General features: G+C 35.8%; 3 protein-coding genes across 3 annotated transcripts; 1 reads left to right on the top strand and 2 right to left on the bottom strand.

Annotated features, from left to right (window-relative positions):
* Positions 1-459: 459 nt before the first annotated feature.
* LOC103322109 (catalytic/ hydrolase) lies at positions 460-3,671 on the bottom strand. Its single transcript, XM_008223989.3, has 10 exons — positions 3,423-3,671; positions 3,260-3,331; positions 2,888-2,967; positions 2,286-2,385; positions 2,143-2,196; positions 1,841-1,918; positions 1,500-1,597; positions 1,340-1,397; positions 826-947; positions 460-725 (listed from the first exon to the last, which is right to left on the bottom strand). The coding sequence occupies exons 1-10, from the start codon at positions 3,654-3,656 to the stop codon at positions 572-574; spliced, it is 1,050 nt and encodes a 349-aa protein (XP_008222211.2). The 5' UTR covers positions 3,657-3,671; the 3' UTR covers positions 460-571.
* A 76-nt stretch (positions 3,672-3,747) lies between these two features.
* PNSL5 (cyclophilin 20-2) lies at positions 3,748-6,614 on the top strand. Its single transcript, XM_008223988.3, has 7 exons — positions 3,748-3,940; positions 4,055-4,285; positions 4,382-4,532; positions 4,631-4,719; positions 5,580-5,634; positions 5,927-6,012; positions 6,247-6,614. The coding sequence occupies exons 1-7, from the start codon at positions 3,917-3,919 to the stop codon at positions 6,397-6,399; spliced, it is 789 nt and encodes a 262-aa protein (XP_008222210.2). The 5' UTR covers positions 3,748-3,916; the 3' UTR covers positions 6,400-6,614.
* A 6,591-nt stretch (positions 6,615-13,205) lies between these two features.
* Positions 13,206-16,086, bottom strand: LOC103322107 (ACT domain-containing protein ACR4-like). The gene is made up of 7 exons (XM_008223987.2): positions 15,816-16,086; positions 15,563-15,608; positions 15,326-15,440; positions 15,179-15,246; positions 14,119-14,718; positions 13,902-14,006; positions 13,206-13,814 (listed from the first exon to the last, which is right to left on the bottom strand). Exons 1-7 carry the CDS (start codon positions 15,887-15,889, stop codon positions 13,470-13,472), a joined length of 1,353 nt encoding a protein of 450 aa, XP_008222209.2. The 5' UTR covers positions 15,890-16,086; the 3' UTR covers positions 13,206-13,469.
* Between the last annotated feature and the right edge of the window lie 4,665 nt (positions 16,087-20,751).

Genomic DNA, 20,751 nt, shown 5'->3' with positions numbered 1-20,751 from the left:
CTTATTCGTCACAATTATACTTCTACAACTACTAATATTTGTGCAGAAAAGACCAGATTCATAGGGCACAGCAACGCTACATGTTTTGTACCGAGGGCAAAATTGGTATAACAAAGGTGATACAGAAAAAAGCAAAAGAAAAGAAACTGGGGGCACGGCTTCATATTTTGCTGCAATTTGAACTTGAGAAAGTGAATAGGCTCCAGAAAGGGGCAGACTAGTCTCGGATTCCCAAGCGGTAGAAAGTTTGGGAGATTTTGGAAAAACACAAAGAGATGAGAAATTTTGTAAAATAAGCATAAATAGACAAAATTACTCTTATTTATTTTTGAATTTCTTAAGGAATCCTTTATATTCGCATGTCTTTGATTTAAAAGTTGGAGATTTTTCTGTCTTTTTTTTAAAAAGCTTTAGCTTTTTCCAAAGTGAAATTTTTTTTTTTTGTGGCTAAAACCTAAATTTACTAAAGTTTTAACATTAATCAGAACTTGAATGGAAGAACAAGACCTTTTATCTTATCTTTTGTACAACCAAATGTTGCAAAAAGTTGTTACTGGCATTTACATTTTGCTTATGGAAGCCATTGATTTTGAAAGAGCTGCATGACCGTCCTTCCCATGATCCACTCCAGGTCTGTAGATGACAGAGGTATTTGATTGACGATAAGAGAAACAGCTTCTTTCGCTCCTTTATAACCACAGTCGGGAACAACAAATGGAAAATCACTGCAGTGAAGACTATTACTGTTAGCTTCTTCTCCCTACCTGGTCAAGAAGGAAGCATTTTTGTTTTGATTGAAAGAACAAGAGAAACACAGAGCTCTACCTGCCCCACATGACACGGTTAGCACCAAAGCTTGAGACAACTTGAGACAGTGAGTGAGATAAATCCTGATATGGAAATGGCATTCTTGACAACCTGAAAAGTGCACTGAATTTCACATAGACCTGGCCATAAAAAAATCACATTACACGTCAAGAATCGGACTCTTAATGTGCGTGAAGTATAAATTGGGAAACAAACATACAAATCATAAGGCATTAGACAGAGATTGAGGATCCAAGGGTTCATGATTGTGCTTTATATGCCCTATCCAATAACCTAATTGTTCTTGACAATCCTTTATCATTGCCTAATAGAAATTTAAGTTGGTTGATTTTCAGCAAGTTCAACAACCCATATCATTCTCAATGCCCTCGGCGCAGAACAAATAAAGATATAAGGCTCTCAAGTAATGGTCTAGGTCAATCTAAATATGACGGCCTTGTCTTACTCAAGATGGCAGCAATAGTAGAAAAGCAACCAGGCAGTTATGAGAAGGTATTCTGGAAACCTTTACCTGTGGGAATCTGGATAGCTTTAAAAGTGCAGAGAAAGCCAGCTTTTCCTCATCGTTTCTGCAAGATAAGATATTTAAAGTAAGAAAAGTTACAAATGGTCTAGCCAAATATTGATTCTTGAAAGCTCTTTCTAGCAAAGTAAACTACGAGAAAACTCACATTGGTGGTTTGCAGAAAGCCAAATGATCAAGCAATACAGTTGTTGATGGAAACTGTGTGCACAGCTCCTCAATTTCTGAAATATGCAGACTGAGGCCCTGAATTTAACCATTTAATAGTAAATAAGCATTTCTATGATAAGCTCCATCTGGTAACATCCCACACACAGAGACTAGCCTATTTGGTGAGTAGGCCATCAAGGTGATGTAGGCCATCAAGTAGTACGATGTAAAGTAATAAAATGTTTTAAATGAATATGCCATCCACATCAATTGCTTGTAATATAGAACCACAAGTTGCAAATCCATTTTACAAAAGTCATAAGAAAAGAAAAACAATACCTTCATACACATAAAACCAACTGGTACTCCAAGTTCTCCTGCCTTAGCGAACATTGCCTTCCCAACTTCATTGGTCATCTGCAGAAACCCTCAAATGTGATAAGAATAACATCGATGTGGATGTATAGAAGTTATCTGGCTCTAGAAGGAACTTGCTCCACCTTTAATGGTGTTCGCAGGCATATATACAAGAGCATCTATCTGTTTTCTTTCTTTTTATTTTTTTATTTTATAAATATTTATGAGGAAACCAGAGCATCTATCTTAAAACATGTGCAAAAGTATGAAAATATTTAAATTACCTGTTGACCAGAAGGCCACAGATATGGATTGAAGCGAACAGCATGATAATTATCCTAGCATAAAAGAAATTTTTGTCAAAGTGATTTCCTTTAAGGCACCAGAGATAAACCCTGATTAACATAATCTGGAATTTCCCAAAGACCTGCAGAATGAGATGTTCAAGTTGCTTAACCCCACTTCCATCTTCGGTTGGATTTGCTAGGCAACAACCAACAAATTGAGATGGATACTTCTTCAACACACTGTCCAAAGATAAGCAAGTATAAGGCAATACCATATATAATACGTGGTGAAGAAATCAAGACGAAATTACTACCATATACTGATATGCATCAAGTAGTCCTATATCATGTTTCCTACCAACTCATGCACTCGCAAACATGATCATAAGGCCACTACTTAGGTGGAGCACCTGATGAACTTCTGAATATTAAACTTTATTGATTAGTTTAGCAATTCAAGTCTACATGGAATGAAAAGTTCATTAGGTGGGATACCGTGAGCCATGTCATGTTATTGCAGGAATTTAGAAGTTCAGCAGTTCAGTTACTGGGTTGGGTTCTAAAGTCATTGTCAAAACGTAAAGATCAACTACCATATACGCATTTAACCATGTCAGCTACAGTTTCATGTGGCTCTGTAGCTAACATGACTGCTAATATTTTGTCTAAACTATACTATATTAAGAAAAAATGAAGAAAAATGACTTCAACTTTGATAGGACATGATCATATTTAACCAGACCTTGTCACCAAAGAATGATCGAATTTGTGATTAATGGGCTGCACAATAAGCGCACCGTCAACACCTGCTTCTTCCATAGACTGGGAGAAGAAGAAAAAACATGAATATATGTTGGCAATAGACATTGTCATTTATCAGCTTTCCATATAGAAAAAAAAATAAATAAGGGGGGCAACAAAATGGAAGAAATATGAGAGTGATGTGTTCTCCTCATACTGAAAATCACTAGAACTGAGACTGTGAGACAATCTAGAAAGACAAAGTATGTATGAGATCACAGTTACAATGCTGGCAATCCTGAAAAATCCATATAATTTCTATTGGGATTAAGCAACAAACACACACACAGTGACAGCTTCATAAAAGTCATACCTTGAGCAAGAAATCGACATCTCCAGGCAAAGTAGGTTCTTGGCCAGGAAAGTAAGGGTATTTATCCGCAGCCTTGACAACCCAAAATTTCAATAACACTTCAGATTCAGAAAAGAAAAAAACAAGTATGAACTTGCAAAACAGTTAAACTCAGCTGGGTTACCTCCTGGGGAGATGCCCACACATGCAGATGTGAATCTATGATCTTGGTTCTACTCTGGGGTTCATTGGTAGCCATTCTTGCAGCAGAGACTATGAACCGGGTCTTTGTTGAAATGTGGGCAAACAGTGGTGGACATTTAAGTTGCACTACAGGGACTTGAGCTGACGCTGAAAGCAGAACAGGCGTTAGCCTCACTGCCATAGCCATTGGATTATGGCTAAAAGACCCTTTCATTTAAGTCACATATATGAAAGCCCAACTCGGCCCGTTTAGGATGCAATCGGCATTTTGGATAACTTGGACATTATATTGGTAATTTCAGAGTCATTGCATTGGTGAGTCAGTGGCCTTCTCGCTACTCTCGAATTCATCGCTTCTTTGCAACAACAAAGAAGGGATATACTGATACCGTAAATTACACCACCACCCACATTGAGCCTTATCAGCAGACCAGATAGCTTAGCAGCAGCAGAGGTAGCTCTACTATACCTTCAATGGCGGCTCCATTGACCACCCTGGTAAAAACCCATCTTCTCTCTCACTTTGTTTGGTTCCCGAGAAACCCAAAATTAAAAATAAATGTTAATGATGGTACAATAAAAGAAGTTTTCTTTCTGTTTTTGCTTTCGTAGTCAAATGTTGGTTCGCTTCCGGGTTCTCGCAGCGTATCTCAGATCAGAGCTTTGACCCCTACCTGTACTTCAGTCACGCTTCCAACAATTCCATTGTCTTCTAACAAAAAGGCAACGTTATCCTCCAGCTTCCTCTTCAGGTCGTCGCGTTTGTCCCCTCTGACATTCTTTTCGAACCCTAATTCTCAGAAAAGGGCCAGTCTTGTTAGCTCAGTCCGAGCCAGTGCTGAGGTTTGAATGAAAATTATTTTTTGTTTTTTTTTAACCAAAGTTGCTGCATTTGGTGAGCTTATAATTATAATTTTAAGTTTCTTTTTTCAATTGTAGGAAGCAACTTTGCAATCAAAAGTGACCCATAAGGTGTATTTTGACATTAGCATTGGGAATCCAGTTGGGAAGCTTGCTGGAAGGATTGTGATTGGATTGTTTGGTGATGATGTGCCCCAAACCGCAGAGAATTTCCGTGCCCTGTGCACAGGTTTTAAGATTTATTTGGTTTTGTTTATGGCTTATGGTCTGATTAAAGTGGCCTCTTGAATGTATTTTGATTTCATATGAGCTGTGTGTCTTTCGTAGGTGATAAGGGCTTTGGGTTCAAGGGTTCAGCATTCCATCGTGTAATCAAGGATTTCATGATTCAAGGAGGGGATTTTGACAAAGGCAATGTGGGTGCTCTTCCTAATCTTGTAGCCTCATTGTTTCTGGTTTATTTTATGAATTGCAACATTGGTTGACTATAGGTTTAACGATGATACATGGTCTAGGTTTCTAGTATAAGATTGATTTTACATTGGTTTTGGTAAGATTACTTTAAAAGCCAATTTATCAAATACAAGGAAGGGTACTAATGGTTCACTTATGCTAAACACTGATTGCAAGGTTAAACAGAAGAAAACAGAAAAACAATTCAGCATTTGTTAAGATTGTTATGATAGCTTGAATAGGTCTCTTTTCTAGCCCAAAACTTTACATCTAAACTTATGAGTCTGTAAGTTTGCAGTGGGCATTGCCATTCACTCATAAAAACAGCTGTGGAGTTACCTCGCACATATGGCTGGTTGACCATTTTATTTTTCCTGTTTTATGTATCTTTTCTCTGTTCTGTTTCCCAAGCCAGCTGTGCGTTTTGAACTTTGAGAAAATTAGCTTTTCTGTATTATTTATAACAACTTCTTCCAGTATATATTTACTCTTGTTCCCAAAGGTACATATGTTTACTAAAGGTCTTGTAATCAATGTTGCCTGCTAGTAAATGAGATCTTGAATTCCTGAGTATTGGAAGGAGTTGATTTTTTAGAGATTTCGTGCTTAATAAACTATTGAGGGTACCCTTTTTGGCCTTTCATTCATATCTCACAGCCTCACTTTTCCAAGATTTTCCCCACAATTTTGTTCCGTTTATTACTTTGAAATATGTAACATTTCTTCATGCTTTTTTGAAAATTTCATAGTTTGTTTTTGTTAAGAGCTTTTTTCCATTTATTGGACATAACAATGACATTACAATGCTGGAATAATGTTGCAGGGAACTGGAGGTAAAAGCATTTATGGTCGTACTTTTAAGGATGAGAACTTTAAGTGTAAGTTATTCCTCACTTCTCATGCCTCATAGTAGGTTGTGACTGACGTGCTAGATACATTCCTTCCTAGGATAATATTTCCAGAAAACATAGATAATACAATGATTATTTGATTGGAATTATTCAATAGTCATTGATGTATTCCTGGATCTTTTGCATTCAGTTACACTCCAACAGTATGAACTGTCTTTTTATTGACAACAGATTTTCTTTCTGATGTAATATGAGATATTGAATATGATTGTGTCTAACTTTCATTGCAAACGTAACAATGTAAATCATGATTTTGCAGTGTCTCATACTGGACCAGGAGTTGTTAGCATGGCCAATGCAGGCCCCAATACCAATGGGAGCCAGTTCTTCATATGCACTGTCAAGGTAAGAGTCATTCATTCTCTATATGATAAATCAATTTGTAGGAAAATTATGGCATTATTCTTTGAAGCTTCATATAATTGTGGCACAAAGCAAAATTCATAAACTTCAATTTTCCTAACGTGGAAGATTGACAAGATTTCTTAGTTTCTTCTCAGAAGGTAGTTGAAGCTTAAAGGAGGTAGCATTATAGCTTTGTAACTTGATACATGCTTAAGTATAATTATTTGGTTGCAGACCCCATGGCTCGACAACAGGCATGTTGTGTTTGGGCAAGTTCTGGAAGGCCTGGACGTGGTTAGGCTGATTGAGTCTCAAGAGACAGACAGAGGCGACCGTCCTACAAAGAAGGTGGTCATTGCCGACTGCGGAGAGCTGCCGGTGGCCTGATGAGTTTTCTTATCAGTTTGAGTTATCAGCGATTCTTATCAGTTTGCTTCCTTTTGGAAATGTAGGCTTTTGTATTATCTACCCAGTCAAGAGGCTTTTGTTTGGTGGGATTAGGTCCTGCACAATCTTCTTTCTTTTCCACATATCTGTATTCCAGATAGTTGAGTTTGAGAACTGAGAATTATAGCCAATTAGAGGAAAGAACATTTTCTGAATCTACGAGTGAAATGAAAATGTGATGATAGGTGGACTGATTAATATTGTTAATTGATGTGATCCAATCCATGGAAAGCATCAATTAGTACCGTAAGCTCAAAATTGCTGCATCCCATGGCTCTTGGGCTACCCATTTGTTGTAATTTTGGGCTGGGGTTAGATGTTGATTCAGATACATAGGGGCCTTTTTCATGTTAAGTCCTTATTGGTTTTCTTTGTTGGGTCAATTTATTGCAACTCCAAGTCCATATTGATTTAGTTCCCCCCAAACCAATGTCATGTACTGTTTTCGTACACACAAGGAAAGGAAAGGAAAGGAATGCAAGAGGCTCCTTTGTACTAAAAATGATTAAGCTCTTTTACTTCTTGCCATGCCATGCATAATTGAAGATTCAGAAATCCACTCTTCATCTCATTATTTTCGATTTGATACAATGCGATGCGATCGTCAAGATCATATATCAATCGATAACAAATGGGTTTTCCTTTTTCTTCTCTTAATGACTTTTGCCAAAGGAGAGTGATAATAAGTCAAAACTTGATACGTATTCTCTTTATCTAAAGAATACCTACGGAACAAATCAAAATTTCAAAGGTATTTTTGTAGAAAATCCCCTAAACTTATACATCAATTTCAATTTGTCACCTTAAAGAAAAATTTAAAAGAAATGTCACCTAAATTTTTCAACATCCTTAATTTGTCATCTGACTTTAATACCATCCAATTTTCCATCCATTTTTAAGGGTATTTTAGTCTGCACTCTTTTCAAGGATATTTTAAAAACGGAAAAATCATTATAAAAAATTTGTATATCGTTTAAACAATTAAAATTGAAAAAAAATATTTAAAAAATCTCACATTCCCCTAACCCTTGTGCTGCGCCACTAGCGGTTCCAACCAACCCCGACCACCTTGAAATCCATTCCCCCTTCCTTCCTCTATTCCTCCTTCCATGTCTCTCTCTCTCTCTCTCTCTCTCTCTCTCTCTCTCTCTCTCTCTCTCTCTACTGTTGCGTCTACCCAAGTGCAATTAGTCACACGTAGTAATAATCTTGGAAGTCCAAGTATCGTATTCTCAAGGAGCAAGTAGGCAAATGTCCGAACACAAAGAAATAATTAAACATACCAAATAAAAGTGACAAGCAAAATTGAAAAATAATTTGATTTGAGTGTTGTGGAGATTGAGTTTTAAAACGAAATATCAATAATGGAAATGCTAAAGCATCAAGGTTCAATTCTTTAAGCAAAATATGTTTCATGTTCTTTAATCCAAATTATAACTCGATTAAAATTATTATTGAGAAACTTTAACCGGAAGATAAAGAAATTAAAACCAATTTAATTTTTCAATGTTATCTTTTATTAATGATTGTTCAGAAAATAATATTGCTTAATATCTAATCTTTTAATTTAAAAGCATGCTAAGTCAGTTCTTAACAATGAGAAAAATATAATTGAACTCATGAAAAGATAGTAGCTCTTAACATCAATCAAAATAAAAGGATATGAAAATATTGAACAATCAAAAATTAAATTTTTGAGCAATTCATACCGTATATTGGATTAAAAAATAATTCACAAACTTACTCAAAGGACATTCCCTTTAGGCTTAGCTAGAGTTCTAGCAACTCATTACAAAGAAAAATGTAACTAAATTTGAATGAAATGGATAAAGAAATTTTTCATAGTGGTCTCCTTGCCAAATAAGTTGATGGGTGATTTATAGTAGTCAATGAGGTGAGTGGAAAGCTAATACATTCATGATGGGTAATGAAGGGTTTAAGTGAGAGATTAATTGGATTACACATGTGTTGATGGTGGAGAGTTAGTGGAAAAGAAAAAAGAGTAAGGTAGTGGGCGTTAAATAGATGGCTATGAATGACACGAAATAGGCTCTTTAGCTTCAACGGTTTTGTCTTCTCTTCTCCCTCTTTACTTCTCTCTATAATTACAATAATCTCACAATCAATTATTGAATAAAAATCTGCTAGCAATTCTCTTCACATTTGGCTTGAATTTGGACAAATATATATATCTTCATCTTTCAGCTTTCCACAAAAGATAAATTCACAAAATAAGTTCACCAAATTAAATACAGAAAATTCATAAATCCAATTGGTGAGAATGAAATGTAATAGTAAGTGAAATTATCTTTTTAAAGCCAAATTTATATCATAAAGTCTCCAAAATAATATTAAAAATATGTAATTTGAGACCCTCATCATCTACCATGGAACACCTACCCTCCATACACAAATTCCCTCAGCCCACCCAAACTGAGTCCACCTTTTTCTTTTTCTTTTTGGTATTTTTCCATTTGCATATTGAAAAATTGGGGAAGGACAACTACTAAACCAACAATTCGATAGCTTACGTAACAGATGGTGACCAAGCAAACTTTGGATCCTTCAACTGAAACACTGTTGGTATGAGTTAATAAAACTATGAAGACAAGAAAGGGGTTAGATTTTGGGTGGGAAGCTTAAGTAGTTTTAAATCACATATATGAAAATTTAAGACATGCTCAATGAGAAAATAGGACAGGGGGTGGAAATAGCAACACTAAAAAAAAATTATAGTAAATTTGACTTACACCCTTCAAATTCGATTTGCCGTATCTAAAACCCTTCACTTTTTGTTCCTATAAATAATACCCAATTTGTATAAGTAAAAACTCATGACTAGGATCCAACTCAGCAAGTTACCTAATTAAGCATAAAATCTGATTTATTGTACTTTTCAGATTCCAAAAATACCCCCAACTAAGCCATTATTGCATTTTGTATATTAATGTAGGAATCAATATGGAAACAGTTTTTAATTGGATTGTATATAATGACAGATGTTGAATTTGGAAAGATCTCCAAATGGTTGTAATGGATGTAGGAATTAATTTTGAAACATTTTTTAAAAAAATTTAACAATAAATTCAAATTTGGGTAATCGGTTTGTTTAATAAAATGTTTATGTTATTTTCTTTTTATGAATTATACATGACTAATAATCCACTTTATAATTGTTTATGAATAAAACTGAACATACTAATTATTTTGAAAAAATAATGTACCTATTACTTGTTTGTTTTATGAAAAATATAATTTACCTAGTATGAAAAGTGTACATAATTCTCTATTCCAATATACCTACATCATACGACATCCAATATACCTATTATTTGTTTTATTAAAAGTAATTTTTTTAAATGAACCTATTTTCTCTCTCCAAATAACTTACATATACACATTTACAAGTATATTGTAAAATAATTTACCTGTGGGTCAATAATGTACCTGTATTTTATATAAATTATTGTGTACCTATTTTTAATTATGAAAAATATACGCAATTACAAAGTAACTGACTTTGTTTTTTTTTTGGGTAAATAATATACCTATATTTTATATGTATATATTTATATTATATTTTTCATAGGTACATTATTGGATATGTAATTTACAGATTTTTTTTGTTTGCAATTTTAGGGGCGAGATGTGAGAGGGAATGACAACTAAAAGAAATGGGGTGATTGATATGCTATTAATAGGAGTATATTAATTACAATTATGGCAGTTAATGAAATGCTTGAAATAAATTATAAATAAAATATGAAGTTTAGTGGCAACGATGTAAAACCATAGAAATACTACGACATCTTATATCATACTGGTCATTTAAATTTGAAATTAGGTTTTACACATAGATTTATAGAGTAATGGGTATATGTCTAGGAAATAGAAAATGTAGGAATCTATATTGGACAAGCCCAAAAAATTATACATGCTCAGAGAGAAAGAGAATGGAGTCATATGCGGGGTAGGTGAGGGAGAAAGGGAGAAAGGTCTCCTTTTTTCTCTCTTTTTTTCCTTGAAAATGAAAACACTAAAATAGCCTTAAAAATAGATGAAAAATTGGATGTTGTTAAAGTTGGATGACAAATTATGAATTTTGAAAAATTAAGATGACATTTCTTTTAAATTTTTCTTTAAGGTGACAAATTGAGACTGAGGTATAAGTTCAAGTGACATTTCTACACAAAAAAACTCTACTCCAAAAAGAAAGAGTGATACTATTTCCACCCTGTCCTATTTCCCCACCCACCATTATTCCTAAAATATTATTTAATTATTAATTCAAGTTGAGAACATTACATTTCCAACAATGAAAATCACTCTTCATAAACATGCTTCAATTACTATAAGACTTCTTGTAGTAATTGAAGCATTCAATTGGCTTTATTTATTTATTTATTCGATCTTCATTTATTAACACAACGTCAAAATTCATTCCACCATCAAGGTTGCAATATATATATATATATATAAATACAAGTGATATTATATTTTAATCTAATTTTAGCTACTAAGAGGAGGATTTGAACTCGGGTGCAGAGTGGGAAGTACATCCCCTCTAGTTAACTTAACTAAGCCCATGTGTTGCATCAAGTTGCACTATAAACAACACCAAAATTTCATGTTTAGTTTCAACTTTTAATCTCACATACTTGTAACAAGTAAAACATTCAATCTACCACAAAATGGTTTTAGTATTAATATTCAATGAAAAACTTCACAAAATAAAATCCTAGTTACTTATAAAGGGATATGCAATCCAATGTTGTTACAATTTTAGTTTCTACTTTGTACATGTGGTTGACATTTTTGTCGATATTTAATATGTTAGGATTTTTGTTTTTTGTCTATCTAATCTACGTTAACATTTAGTATCTTTTGTGGCAGAAAAAAGCATCCTGACGAGAAAAATCATACAACACAAAAAGCTTAGAAATGCAGAGCAGTCGATGCCATTGCTTATACATGTCTGAAATGCATGGGGGGTTATTGTTTCTATATACATACACGTGGAAGACTCAAGCTAGCCCTTCCAGAACCAACATTCCCTTCCATTGCAACCATAATTGATGTATGATAGATGAATAAAATAAAATTGTTCTATTTTCTGATAAATAAAAATAAAATAAAATGTGCCCGTGTCTTTGTTTGAGTTTCATTTCGGTCCCTTTAAATTAGAGTACATAGCTTAAATGTTTAAAAGTATTTATTTACACATTTTAGGTCATACGTTCGAGTCCTCATTCGCTTAGTATCGCTGATTTAATTTATCATTTTGTATCAAAATTTTAAAAAATAAAATGAAATAAAACAAAAGGTCTTTCTGATGAGTCTCTCTGCGCTCTGAGTCTCTCTGGTCGTAATAGTCACAACTTGCCGCACGCGCGTCGAGGCGGATTCGATACGATCCCAACCACGTGACCCTTGGTGGAAGGACCATTTTTTCTTTTTGGTGAGCCCCCCAGCGGTCCATGGCATGGCATCAATCGAACGGAGAAAATGAGGCCCACATGTACTGGCGGCTGTCTGTCCGGTTCAGATTGCGCCACGTTGTACTAGAGTTTGAGACCATTCACAGCTAAAACCAGCTATAGAAAGGAGAAGAGCCTAAACGACAGCAAAAATAGAAAGCGACGGATCATGTGGGCGTGGAGATTCGTGACGACCCCCCAACCTCTCTGCCCCCGTTGGGATTCTGTCGGTGTTAGACTTTTTATTATTAGTCTCCCTTTCCCTTTCATTGATGACATGTCGTTCCTTCCCTTCTCTTCATTCTCTTCCTTCCTTCTTAGACTGACAAAATCATTATGCTCATCATCACCATCCATCTATCCATCCATCAATCAAAAACTCCTCCTTAATTGTGCCTTAATTTCCTCATCATGATGCTCTCATTTCCCTCATCATGATGCTCTCATTTCCCTCATAATTTCTATGTTTGTTCTTACAATATTATTATAATAATTTTTTACACAACGAGAGGGGAATTTGAAGACGAATATTAAAGAGGGGAATTTGAACGGAAATTCAAATGCAAGAATAAATAATTTTGATCATTTAAACTACAAACTCATTGCCATTATTATTATTATTATTATTATTATTATTATTATTATTATTATTATTATTATTATTATTCAGGCTAGATGTTCAGTTGATTCCGAAAAAGGCAAATGTTCCCCATAGTGACGTTACCTACTCATAGCATTATATGAAAACAACTTTCAACTTCAAGAGCGCACACGCACACACTCACACCTACACCTGTCACTGTAATTACCTAAGGCCTGATGTTCAAGCTGAATTGCCAACCCTATCCAAATGCGCAGTGTCACAAAAGCACTTGTTTAATCAAATTGCAACACACAGGTCAATCTTGGCAGCTTATTCATCTATTGGAGCCCTAGCCCACAAAATAAAACAAACAAGAAGAAAGGCACTTGCTACAATATTTGTGCCATGAGTTTTTCTGTCTTGTTCATATTCATAGGAACACTAGGTGTCTAGGTGTAAAAATGCAAGCTTTTTATAGCAAAAATTGGAGAACTGAAAACCCTGATGAAAGACATGCTTTTTATGCTTTTAAGGGTTCTTCTCTAATTGAGAGATTAGATAGATCATTCAATTTGTGACTGCTTAGATCCTAGTGTCATCACACTGTAAGGTTTCCTGCTGATTATCAGAACTAGCCCTTATAATATGAATTGCCAAAAAGGCATACCAGGTTTGAGATTCTGCAGTAGCTGGTAGAATAGGTCATATATGTATTTATCATACCTTTAGAGACTAAAGGATGAAGCTGGGGAAATGTATGTAGATTGGAACTGTACAAGTCAGAAATCTGATTTACAAGTCCCAGGCCGGATTCAAGATCAACAAAGGGATTGACCTGAAGCTTTGCATTGCAGTTTCAGAGCACAATTTACAGCTAACCAAAAGGCATCCTAATATAGACAGGCATTAGACAGAGTGACAGACAGCACCTAGTTCACCTAATGAGACACTCATGAACATGACTTTATCAAACCCAGGTTGTAAAGGAACTTCTCCGATCTAGTCCGAAAGAGATTCCCCAAAGAGAATCTCACACTCTCCTGTGGTGGAGATTTTGAATTGAAGTCTTCTTTCACACGCAGTATTGTTGAACCAATCTCTTGCCGAACTGCTTCAATTGTCTCACTCTTCACTTGATTTCCTGATGCATCTATCACATAGAAAACATTCACGGCTTGGGAACCCCTGGTTGTAACCTCAGCTCGGGTGACTGAAAGACCATTTTCTCTAAATATGCGAGTCACATCAGAAAGAAGGCCAACTCTATCTTCACCACAAAGCTCTAGTCTTATACCCTGCATTAGAAATGATGCTTTGACTTCAAAATGCTATGTGAAATCGGGAAAAAGATATACAAAATTAAAATTACTGTATGTTTGTACCTCAGACGTCCGCCTTCTAATCGCCGCTTCCAAGCAATGGATAACCCTCAGCCTTTCTCCTTCAGAACTAATAGGACAGCCATCCGTGTGTCTGATATAATATTCCTATTAAAAAAAGATTAAATGTTAACTAAAATAAGGTATTTGTGTTGATTGCGATATGCATCTTAAAGCTAAAATAAGCAATTTCGAGCAACTTCAGGGAAATAAAGACAACCTGATAAGCCTCAGGTCCTTCAGCAATCACAGTTGCATGGTATACCACATATTGCATATCTGTTAAGGTGCATACAGTATCAAAGAGCAGCTTAGGACGGTCTGGGCACCTTAAGTTCACAACAGTATATCCTTTATCTACACAATTTTCAACAGTTACAAGAGGTTTGCTTCGATCACTGGCTGATCCACAATCAGCACCATCCATATCATAATCACGATCAGCATACATCATCTGGTGAAGCCTCCTTTCCTTATGTGTGGAATCCACAGAAACAGCAGTGTTGGCACTGCGCTTATCTCTGTCCCCCTTAAGCACATAAAGGAGAAGTTTTTTTATTTTGGAAAGATGGTCAGGATCATCAATAGGTCTCCCAGTTGCCTCGTCGGTGATGAAAACAACTGATGCCATTCTTGAATTGTGAGTCCAGACTTCTGCGGTGACCACATTGCATTTGAGATCAGAAAGAACAGCAAAAATTTCAGACAGCAAGCCTGGCCTGTCCCTTCCTGTCAATTCAATAGTGGTGTGTTCTGCGGCAGCTTGGACACCCACAGACCTTCTCAAGGAACGGAAGCTCCGTGCTCTTGGTCCTAGTGACTGCAAAATTTGAATTCAATAATCAATATGAATTAAAATTTACAAGATTCACAGATAATGTTGCTAATTATTTCCATTACAAACCAAATAGAGAAGACTGTCTAGTAAGGTTCTAGACAGTCTTCGCTCTTGGGGTGGAGAAAGAGAGATATCCTCTTGAATAGATCTTGCCACAATGTGCACCATGTTTTATAAAGTGAATATATACAAATCGTGACTAATACTGAAATTCAGTTAATATATGAGCAGGTCAAGAAGCACACATAGAACCATACGAAAACTGAATGAAGTAAACCTCCAAATGCAGTAAGACTCAAACTATTGCTTCCACAATACAGATAGAAAACACATCAATCAATCAAGTTTGCGGAAAGTTCCACCTATTAAAAGTCAGTCTAAACCCCATTCTCAATTTCGATATTAGAAGAAAGAAAGAGGGCTATTAGTTTTGGGGATTGACCTGTTGAATGCGTTCAGCTATTCCATCATCAGAGAGCTTATTCCCCTGTTGATCAGTGACATGAAATACTACAAAAAGAATCATTGAAAATTAGTCATAAAGAATAAAAATTTGAGATTTTTCAGCACTTGGAAATAAAAAGCTCACCATCCATGAACCATTCCCCATCTGACGAAATGTAAGCTCGTCTTATAATGAGATTTAAATCATTCAGAACCTGAACCAACTCCAGCAAACTCCCACGCTTATTTGCACTATCTACCTACAATTTTCTCAACCAAAAAAAAAAAAAAAAAAAAGGATAAGGACAAAGAACCAATGTTAAAAAGAATGGCCCTTTTGGATTTCTCGCAAAGATAATTCAAGAAATTCAGTCAGATATACCTTTATCAAAGTGGCTTTCCTGCTTGAGGTATTATCAACGGTAACCCTACAAATCCCATATCAAGAAGAAACCATATCAAAAAACTGTATCATTAAAAACACTCAAAATGGACAATTGCAGCTCAAGAAACAATGAACTTCCAAGAAAATGAGCAAAACCCATTTTGTTCAACGAAAACCAAGAGCAATTCATCCCCAAAAAAACCCCATAAAGGAAACAAACCAAAAATGAAGAGAACGGAGAGTGAATTACCTTGGAGGGTTAATTCTCATCGCGAGCTTCTCAAACTCATCGTCAACAGCGAGAGAAGAGGAAGACCAATCCATTAGAAACAATGAAAAGAGAGGTTGGGATTCCAGAAGGGCAAAAATAAAAAGCAAAACTTGAGCTCTGTGTTTGAGACAGGGCTTTCTAGTTTGCTCTCTCTGAGAGTCTCTCGCAGTTTCCGCGTTGCTTCGAAAATGAAATGAGAGGAGGCTCTGTGGCTGTGTTAAGTGTTGGTTGGGTGGTGGTGGCTCTTGAGCTGGCGAAGAGTTTTGGAGGGACATAACAACAAAATATTAACAAAATCATATTCAATAATCAAAAAATATATTTAAAAAAAGAGGGCATGCGACTATTATGTCACTGCCAAGTGGGACCCATCTCACCTCCTAAAAAACTTGGTCTTCCAGGTTTCTGTTTGTGTTTTTCTCTCACAATCATAGGGACAAGGCGGCTCTATTTTCTTAATTTTCTCTTCTTTTTTTTTTTTTTTGACAAGTGCGATATTTTAAACTAAAACAGGTTCGAATTCAAGTGCAACGAGTCTGTGTGTACACTTCTTAAACCAACTGGTATAATTTTAGGCTCCTGTGTTTTTAGGGATCTTTAATATCGTAGGGATTATTAATTAATCTAGTACCTTATCCTTTATCTATGCAAGTTGGTCTTCCCAGGAGGGATAAGGTGCCCTCAAATCTTATAGATAAAAGGCACACACGACACATCGGCTTTTTTTCTCTTCTCTCTCTCTCTCTCTCTCTCTCTCTCTCTCTCTATATATATATATATATATATATATAATATCATATGGAAATCTAGTACGATTATGCTGTGCTTTACAGCTTTAGAGACCCCTCCTCCGATTTGGGGAAGCCCCTCTTATCTCATAATTATTCGAAATCTAGAGGGATTTTGTTGGGCTTTTTGGCCACTGATCGCTCTTGGATTTTCTTTTCATTTTGAATATAGAAGGATTTAACCACAAGCATCCCTTTATTTTAAGGAAACATCTGAACATGTCTGATTTCCTCTCCTTCATTCAATTATTGTCCCAAAGTTTATGATCCCTCGAAACAATAATAAAATAAATAAAGGCCTTTCCATATGTAGTAGGGCTATCCTCAGCTGGGGGGATCCCCTTTTGTCCCTCTATTTTGCCACTAAGCATCTGCCTTTTTTTTTCTGATTTGATTTGCTTGGCTACTTTCGGACCTAACCTCAGTATCCTATCTGCCCCTCACTCTGGAGGAAAATTTAAGTTGTATCTCTCTCACATCACATGGCATTAAAATATGTCATGTTACATAATTATACACTAATAACATGTAACATCTTTTAATTGGATTTATTAAATATTTATTATATACAGAAAGAGCACGCATAAGAACTCTTTTTTTTTTTGGCTCCAAGGATATATCCTAAAATGCCTCTCATTTATTTTTCTTCCTATTTTTACAACGCACACTATCAACGACAACGCTTGTATGACAAAAGCCATCAGGACAAGAGTCCAGATGAATAGCACCCAAGTGTTTGGACTTGCCATATAGTAAGACTCCTTTTGGTAAGATTCCTGGCTCCGCCACTAGACATCATAAGCCTATATCTTTATTATATCGAGAAATAGCACACATGCCTTTTATTTAATTTTCTTCTTATTTTTACAATGGCTACTATCACCGACATCACTTACGTGAGAAAAGCAAACACTAGGGCATAGTCAAGACGGATAGCACTCTAAGTGTTGGCAAATGTCAAAGTATTAGTCAAGATGGCTTGAATGTTGTGGAGGTCAACATTAGGTTTTGGTGTTGTGATTTTTTAGTTAGAAATTAATTATTTTTTAAATGCAACTCTTCTCTAATTCTTTGAACTGATTTTATGTAGGATCATATTGTGATTAAAAGTCTTTCTTGGGTAAATGGAGTGTAAGTAAGCTCCTCTCATAGTATTAGTAGGGTGAGAGTCTCTTGCACTTGGGGTACCGCGAGTTCCACCCTAGGCAGAAACTCTACCTAAGAATCTCTCCCGACTAAATCATCAAACAAGAACTACACAAGTAAAATTTTCTATTAAAGAATGGGTTGTTGTTGTGAGCCAGAGATGATATCGGGTGTAAAAGAGAAATAAATTTCTATGAATCTAATAAGGAATATGGAGGGCGTCTGCCTCAGCCCACACCTTTGGTATTGTATTTGTATATAAATGACATTGATATGAGAAGAGAGGGAAGGAGGGAGAGAGGGACGGAGGGATCTAACTTATAAGATACAATACAATACAACACAACATGTCTCGTGAAATCAGAAAACAGACAATGCTTGCCAAACTTGTTCTCATTCTCTGCCACCCTACCGTTGGATCAGATTCTACCCTGGACAGCTGGACGGCATAAGATCGGTAGGAGCCTCCAGCAGCCTTAGGAATAAACTGACCATATCTGTAATATTATTATATAGTTGCTTTGCAGAGTTGAGTGCAAAAGATATTAATGGTGTAAGTAAGACTGTAAAGTCAAACAAATGTAACATCACAGGTACACATAAAAGAGGGAGCCTAGGGCCACCCATTGAAACATGCCACTTGCCATAACTACTATTCTGCAGGATCAGCACATGACACACACATGGAAGAAACCCAGCCTGAGAAAAAAGAAAAGAAAAAAAAAGGGGGCTTAAAACCATGTGGATCTGCATAAAATATAATGATATTCTTATTTATTAGTTAGAGAGTGGGGAAATTTAAACGTGTAACTTCTTCTAATATTTAAAAAAGAAGTAATACTGTTCACGCGGTTTTAACTTAGTGAAAAAGAATTTTTTTAATTGGATTTCCTTTTCTAACTGGATTTTATTCCAAAGATGTAGGCCAATGATTTTAGGTTCGAATCCATGGTACCTTATTAGTGTATGTGAGAAACTGTCCTCCTACTTATAATTTAGACTATCACTCGTATTACTTCTAATTGAGAGGAACCAGAAAATCATAGGGAACAACATATCCGTACCAGGAAGTAAAGATTGTAAGGCTTTTAGGTCCACCTGCCATGGCAACATGCCATGTGATTGGGCTCTTCTTTTTTCCTTTTCCAACAGATGAACAAGGAGTATGGGATTGACAATATTGTAAGTGAAAAAATGGATCATTGATGGTGTTTGTTTCACAGAATGACAATCAGACCACAAATGCATTATTGAGGTGCTGAGAAATCATGTGTTTAAATTGGGGTAGCAGCAGCATCCAAAAAAAAAAAAAAGAAAGATAATTACCACAATACCATGCTCACACAAACTTCGTTGAAATTTGAGGTTCAAATTATTTGAATAATCAAAGATGAATAAAAAAGTATATTAAAGTCAAATTCAGGGTTTATGTAAGTACCTGAGGCCAAGTGTAATTATATAATATTACCTGGACTTATTAATCATATGTCTTTTTCAAGTGGATTTAGCAAATGGTTGATGGGTTTAGTGAAGTTAAGTGCTGGCATCTTCATCACATGAACTTGCATCACAAAGCAGCTCATCCAATTCCACTGGCCCGGGGGGAGGTTGTGCAAATCTACTCACATCAGACCAGATCTCAAGTGGCAATTCCACTTGCACATCTTCATAAGCCTAGGACTCCGGGCGGGTGCTTACCAACAATAAAACAAAGAATTTAGAATTTTTTTTTTCCACATTCGTCTAAGTTCACTCTGCATTCTAAGTACATTTCTCGTTTTAATTTAATTCTCATTATTTCTAAGAAAACCCAGCATGTAACACTACAATACTCACATCCATTAGCTGATTAGCTGACTAATATGTATTAATTGGATCCACACATTTTCTTTAATGTAATAGATAAAAGAGAGAATATGATATATTTTTATATATATATACACACACACAATATACATGTATAATGTATTGATTGCCATGCAACTTTTGTCAGCCAGAGAAACAAAAAGGGTAAAAGAAAAGAGAAGATATTTGTTGCCGATAAGGGATTACATGGTATATTTGGCAGTCCATACAACTTAAAACGGCCTCCATATGAAGTTAATTAGAGGCTTAGAGAGAACACAGACTGTAGTCTATAGATCCAAATCCAATCCAATCAATCCCCAATATATGTTTGAATCTTTAATTTGATGTGGTCCAACAAGTCACTTGGGTTGGGTTGCTTGGACCACCCTACATTTTTGTCTCTGGTTACTAGTTGATTAAGCTTACTGGGGGGCACTGCTATGGCAACGTCTCGTCCTCATCCCTGTCTGTAAAATTTTCTGGACATTTTCTGGGTTGACAGATTGAGCTTCACACCTTCACCATGACCTCGCTTGTAATGGAAAACAACAAGGGCCTCTTTTTGATTGGTGATGGCCCAAACTGATGCATAACCGGGTTTGGTTCGGTTGTGCTTGGATGGGATAGGGAAACAATGGTAAAACTCAATGTTGGAAATGGGTTAGGTTCATTTGCCATCCTCTTTGGTGCATTGTTTGATTTGATTGGGCTTGGATTGACGGCCTGCTGCAATTGGGAGAACGACAACCGTTTTGTTTATGACGATGGGTCGGTCACTTACCACATGTGCATGCATGAGTAACTTCCTCTTAACTACTTGAGTCATAAGCCCCTTATCATGTATATTGTACTTGGTTCATTTTTAACAAGTGTTAAGAACAACCTTAGTTTCTTTTTTTCCTTTACATTTTTTCTGTAACGAAAACGACAAGAGCACCGTCACATGTATCCTTTAAATTAAGGTTCAGTAATCCTATTTCATTAAGATCAAATCCAAGACTAAGACGTATTGTTTAACAAGAAAGGAAAGCACCACACCACACCACTTCCAAGAACTAACCAATTGCAAATCATTGCCAAGTTTGAAAGAAGCAACTTTAAAAGAGCATCTTCTTGAGCTATATATTTATATA

This window comes from Prunus mume, linkage group LG2, assembly GCF_029339155.1.
Source record: "Prunus mume cultivar Tortuosa linkage group LG2, ASM2933915v1, whole genome shotgun sequence".
NCBI lineage: Eukaryota > Viridiplantae > Streptophyta > Magnoliopsida > Rosales > Rosaceae > Prunus > Prunus mume.
This window is presented reverse-complemented; position numbering and strand designations above follow the sequence as displayed.

Bases quoted from the DNA above. Each gene is read 5' to 3' on its own strand.
- LOC103322107 (XM_008223987.2), bottom strand. From the start codon at position 15,889: ATGGATTGGTCTTCCTCTTCTCTCGCTGTTGACGATGAGTTTGAGAAG. The intron at 15,247-15,325 runs GTGAGCTTTTTA...TTCTTTTTGTAG, and splicing joins TGGGGAATGGTTCATGGATG to TATTTCATGTCACTGATCAA. The intron at 14,719-15,178 runs GTCAATCCCCAA...CAAATTTTGCAG, and splicing joins TAGCTGAACGCATTCAACAG to TCACTAGGACCAAGAGCACG.
- PNSL5 (XM_008223988.3), top strand. From the start codon at position 3,917: ATGGCGGCTCCATTGACCACCCTG. The intron at 4,286-4,381 runs GTTTGAATGAAA...TTTCAATTGTAG, and splicing joins CAGTCCGAGCCAGTGCTGAG to GAAGCAACTTTGCAATCAAA. The intron at 6,013-6,246 runs GTAAGAGTCATT...ATTTGGTTGCAG, and splicing joins TCTTCATATGCACTGTCAAG to ACCCCATGGCTCGACAACAG.
- LOC103322109 (XM_008223989.3), bottom strand. From the start codon at position 3,656: ATGAAAGGGTCTTTTAGCCATAATCCAATGGCTATGGCAGTGAGGCTA. The intron at 1,398-1,499 runs GTGAGTTTTCTC...CTTATCTTGCAG, and splicing joins GCTTTCTGCAAACCACCAAT to AAACGATGAGGAAAAGCTGG. The intron at 948-1,339 runs GTAAAGGTTTCC...TTTTATGGCCAG, and splicing joins AGCTATCCAGATTCCCACAG to GTCTATGTGAAATTCAGTGC.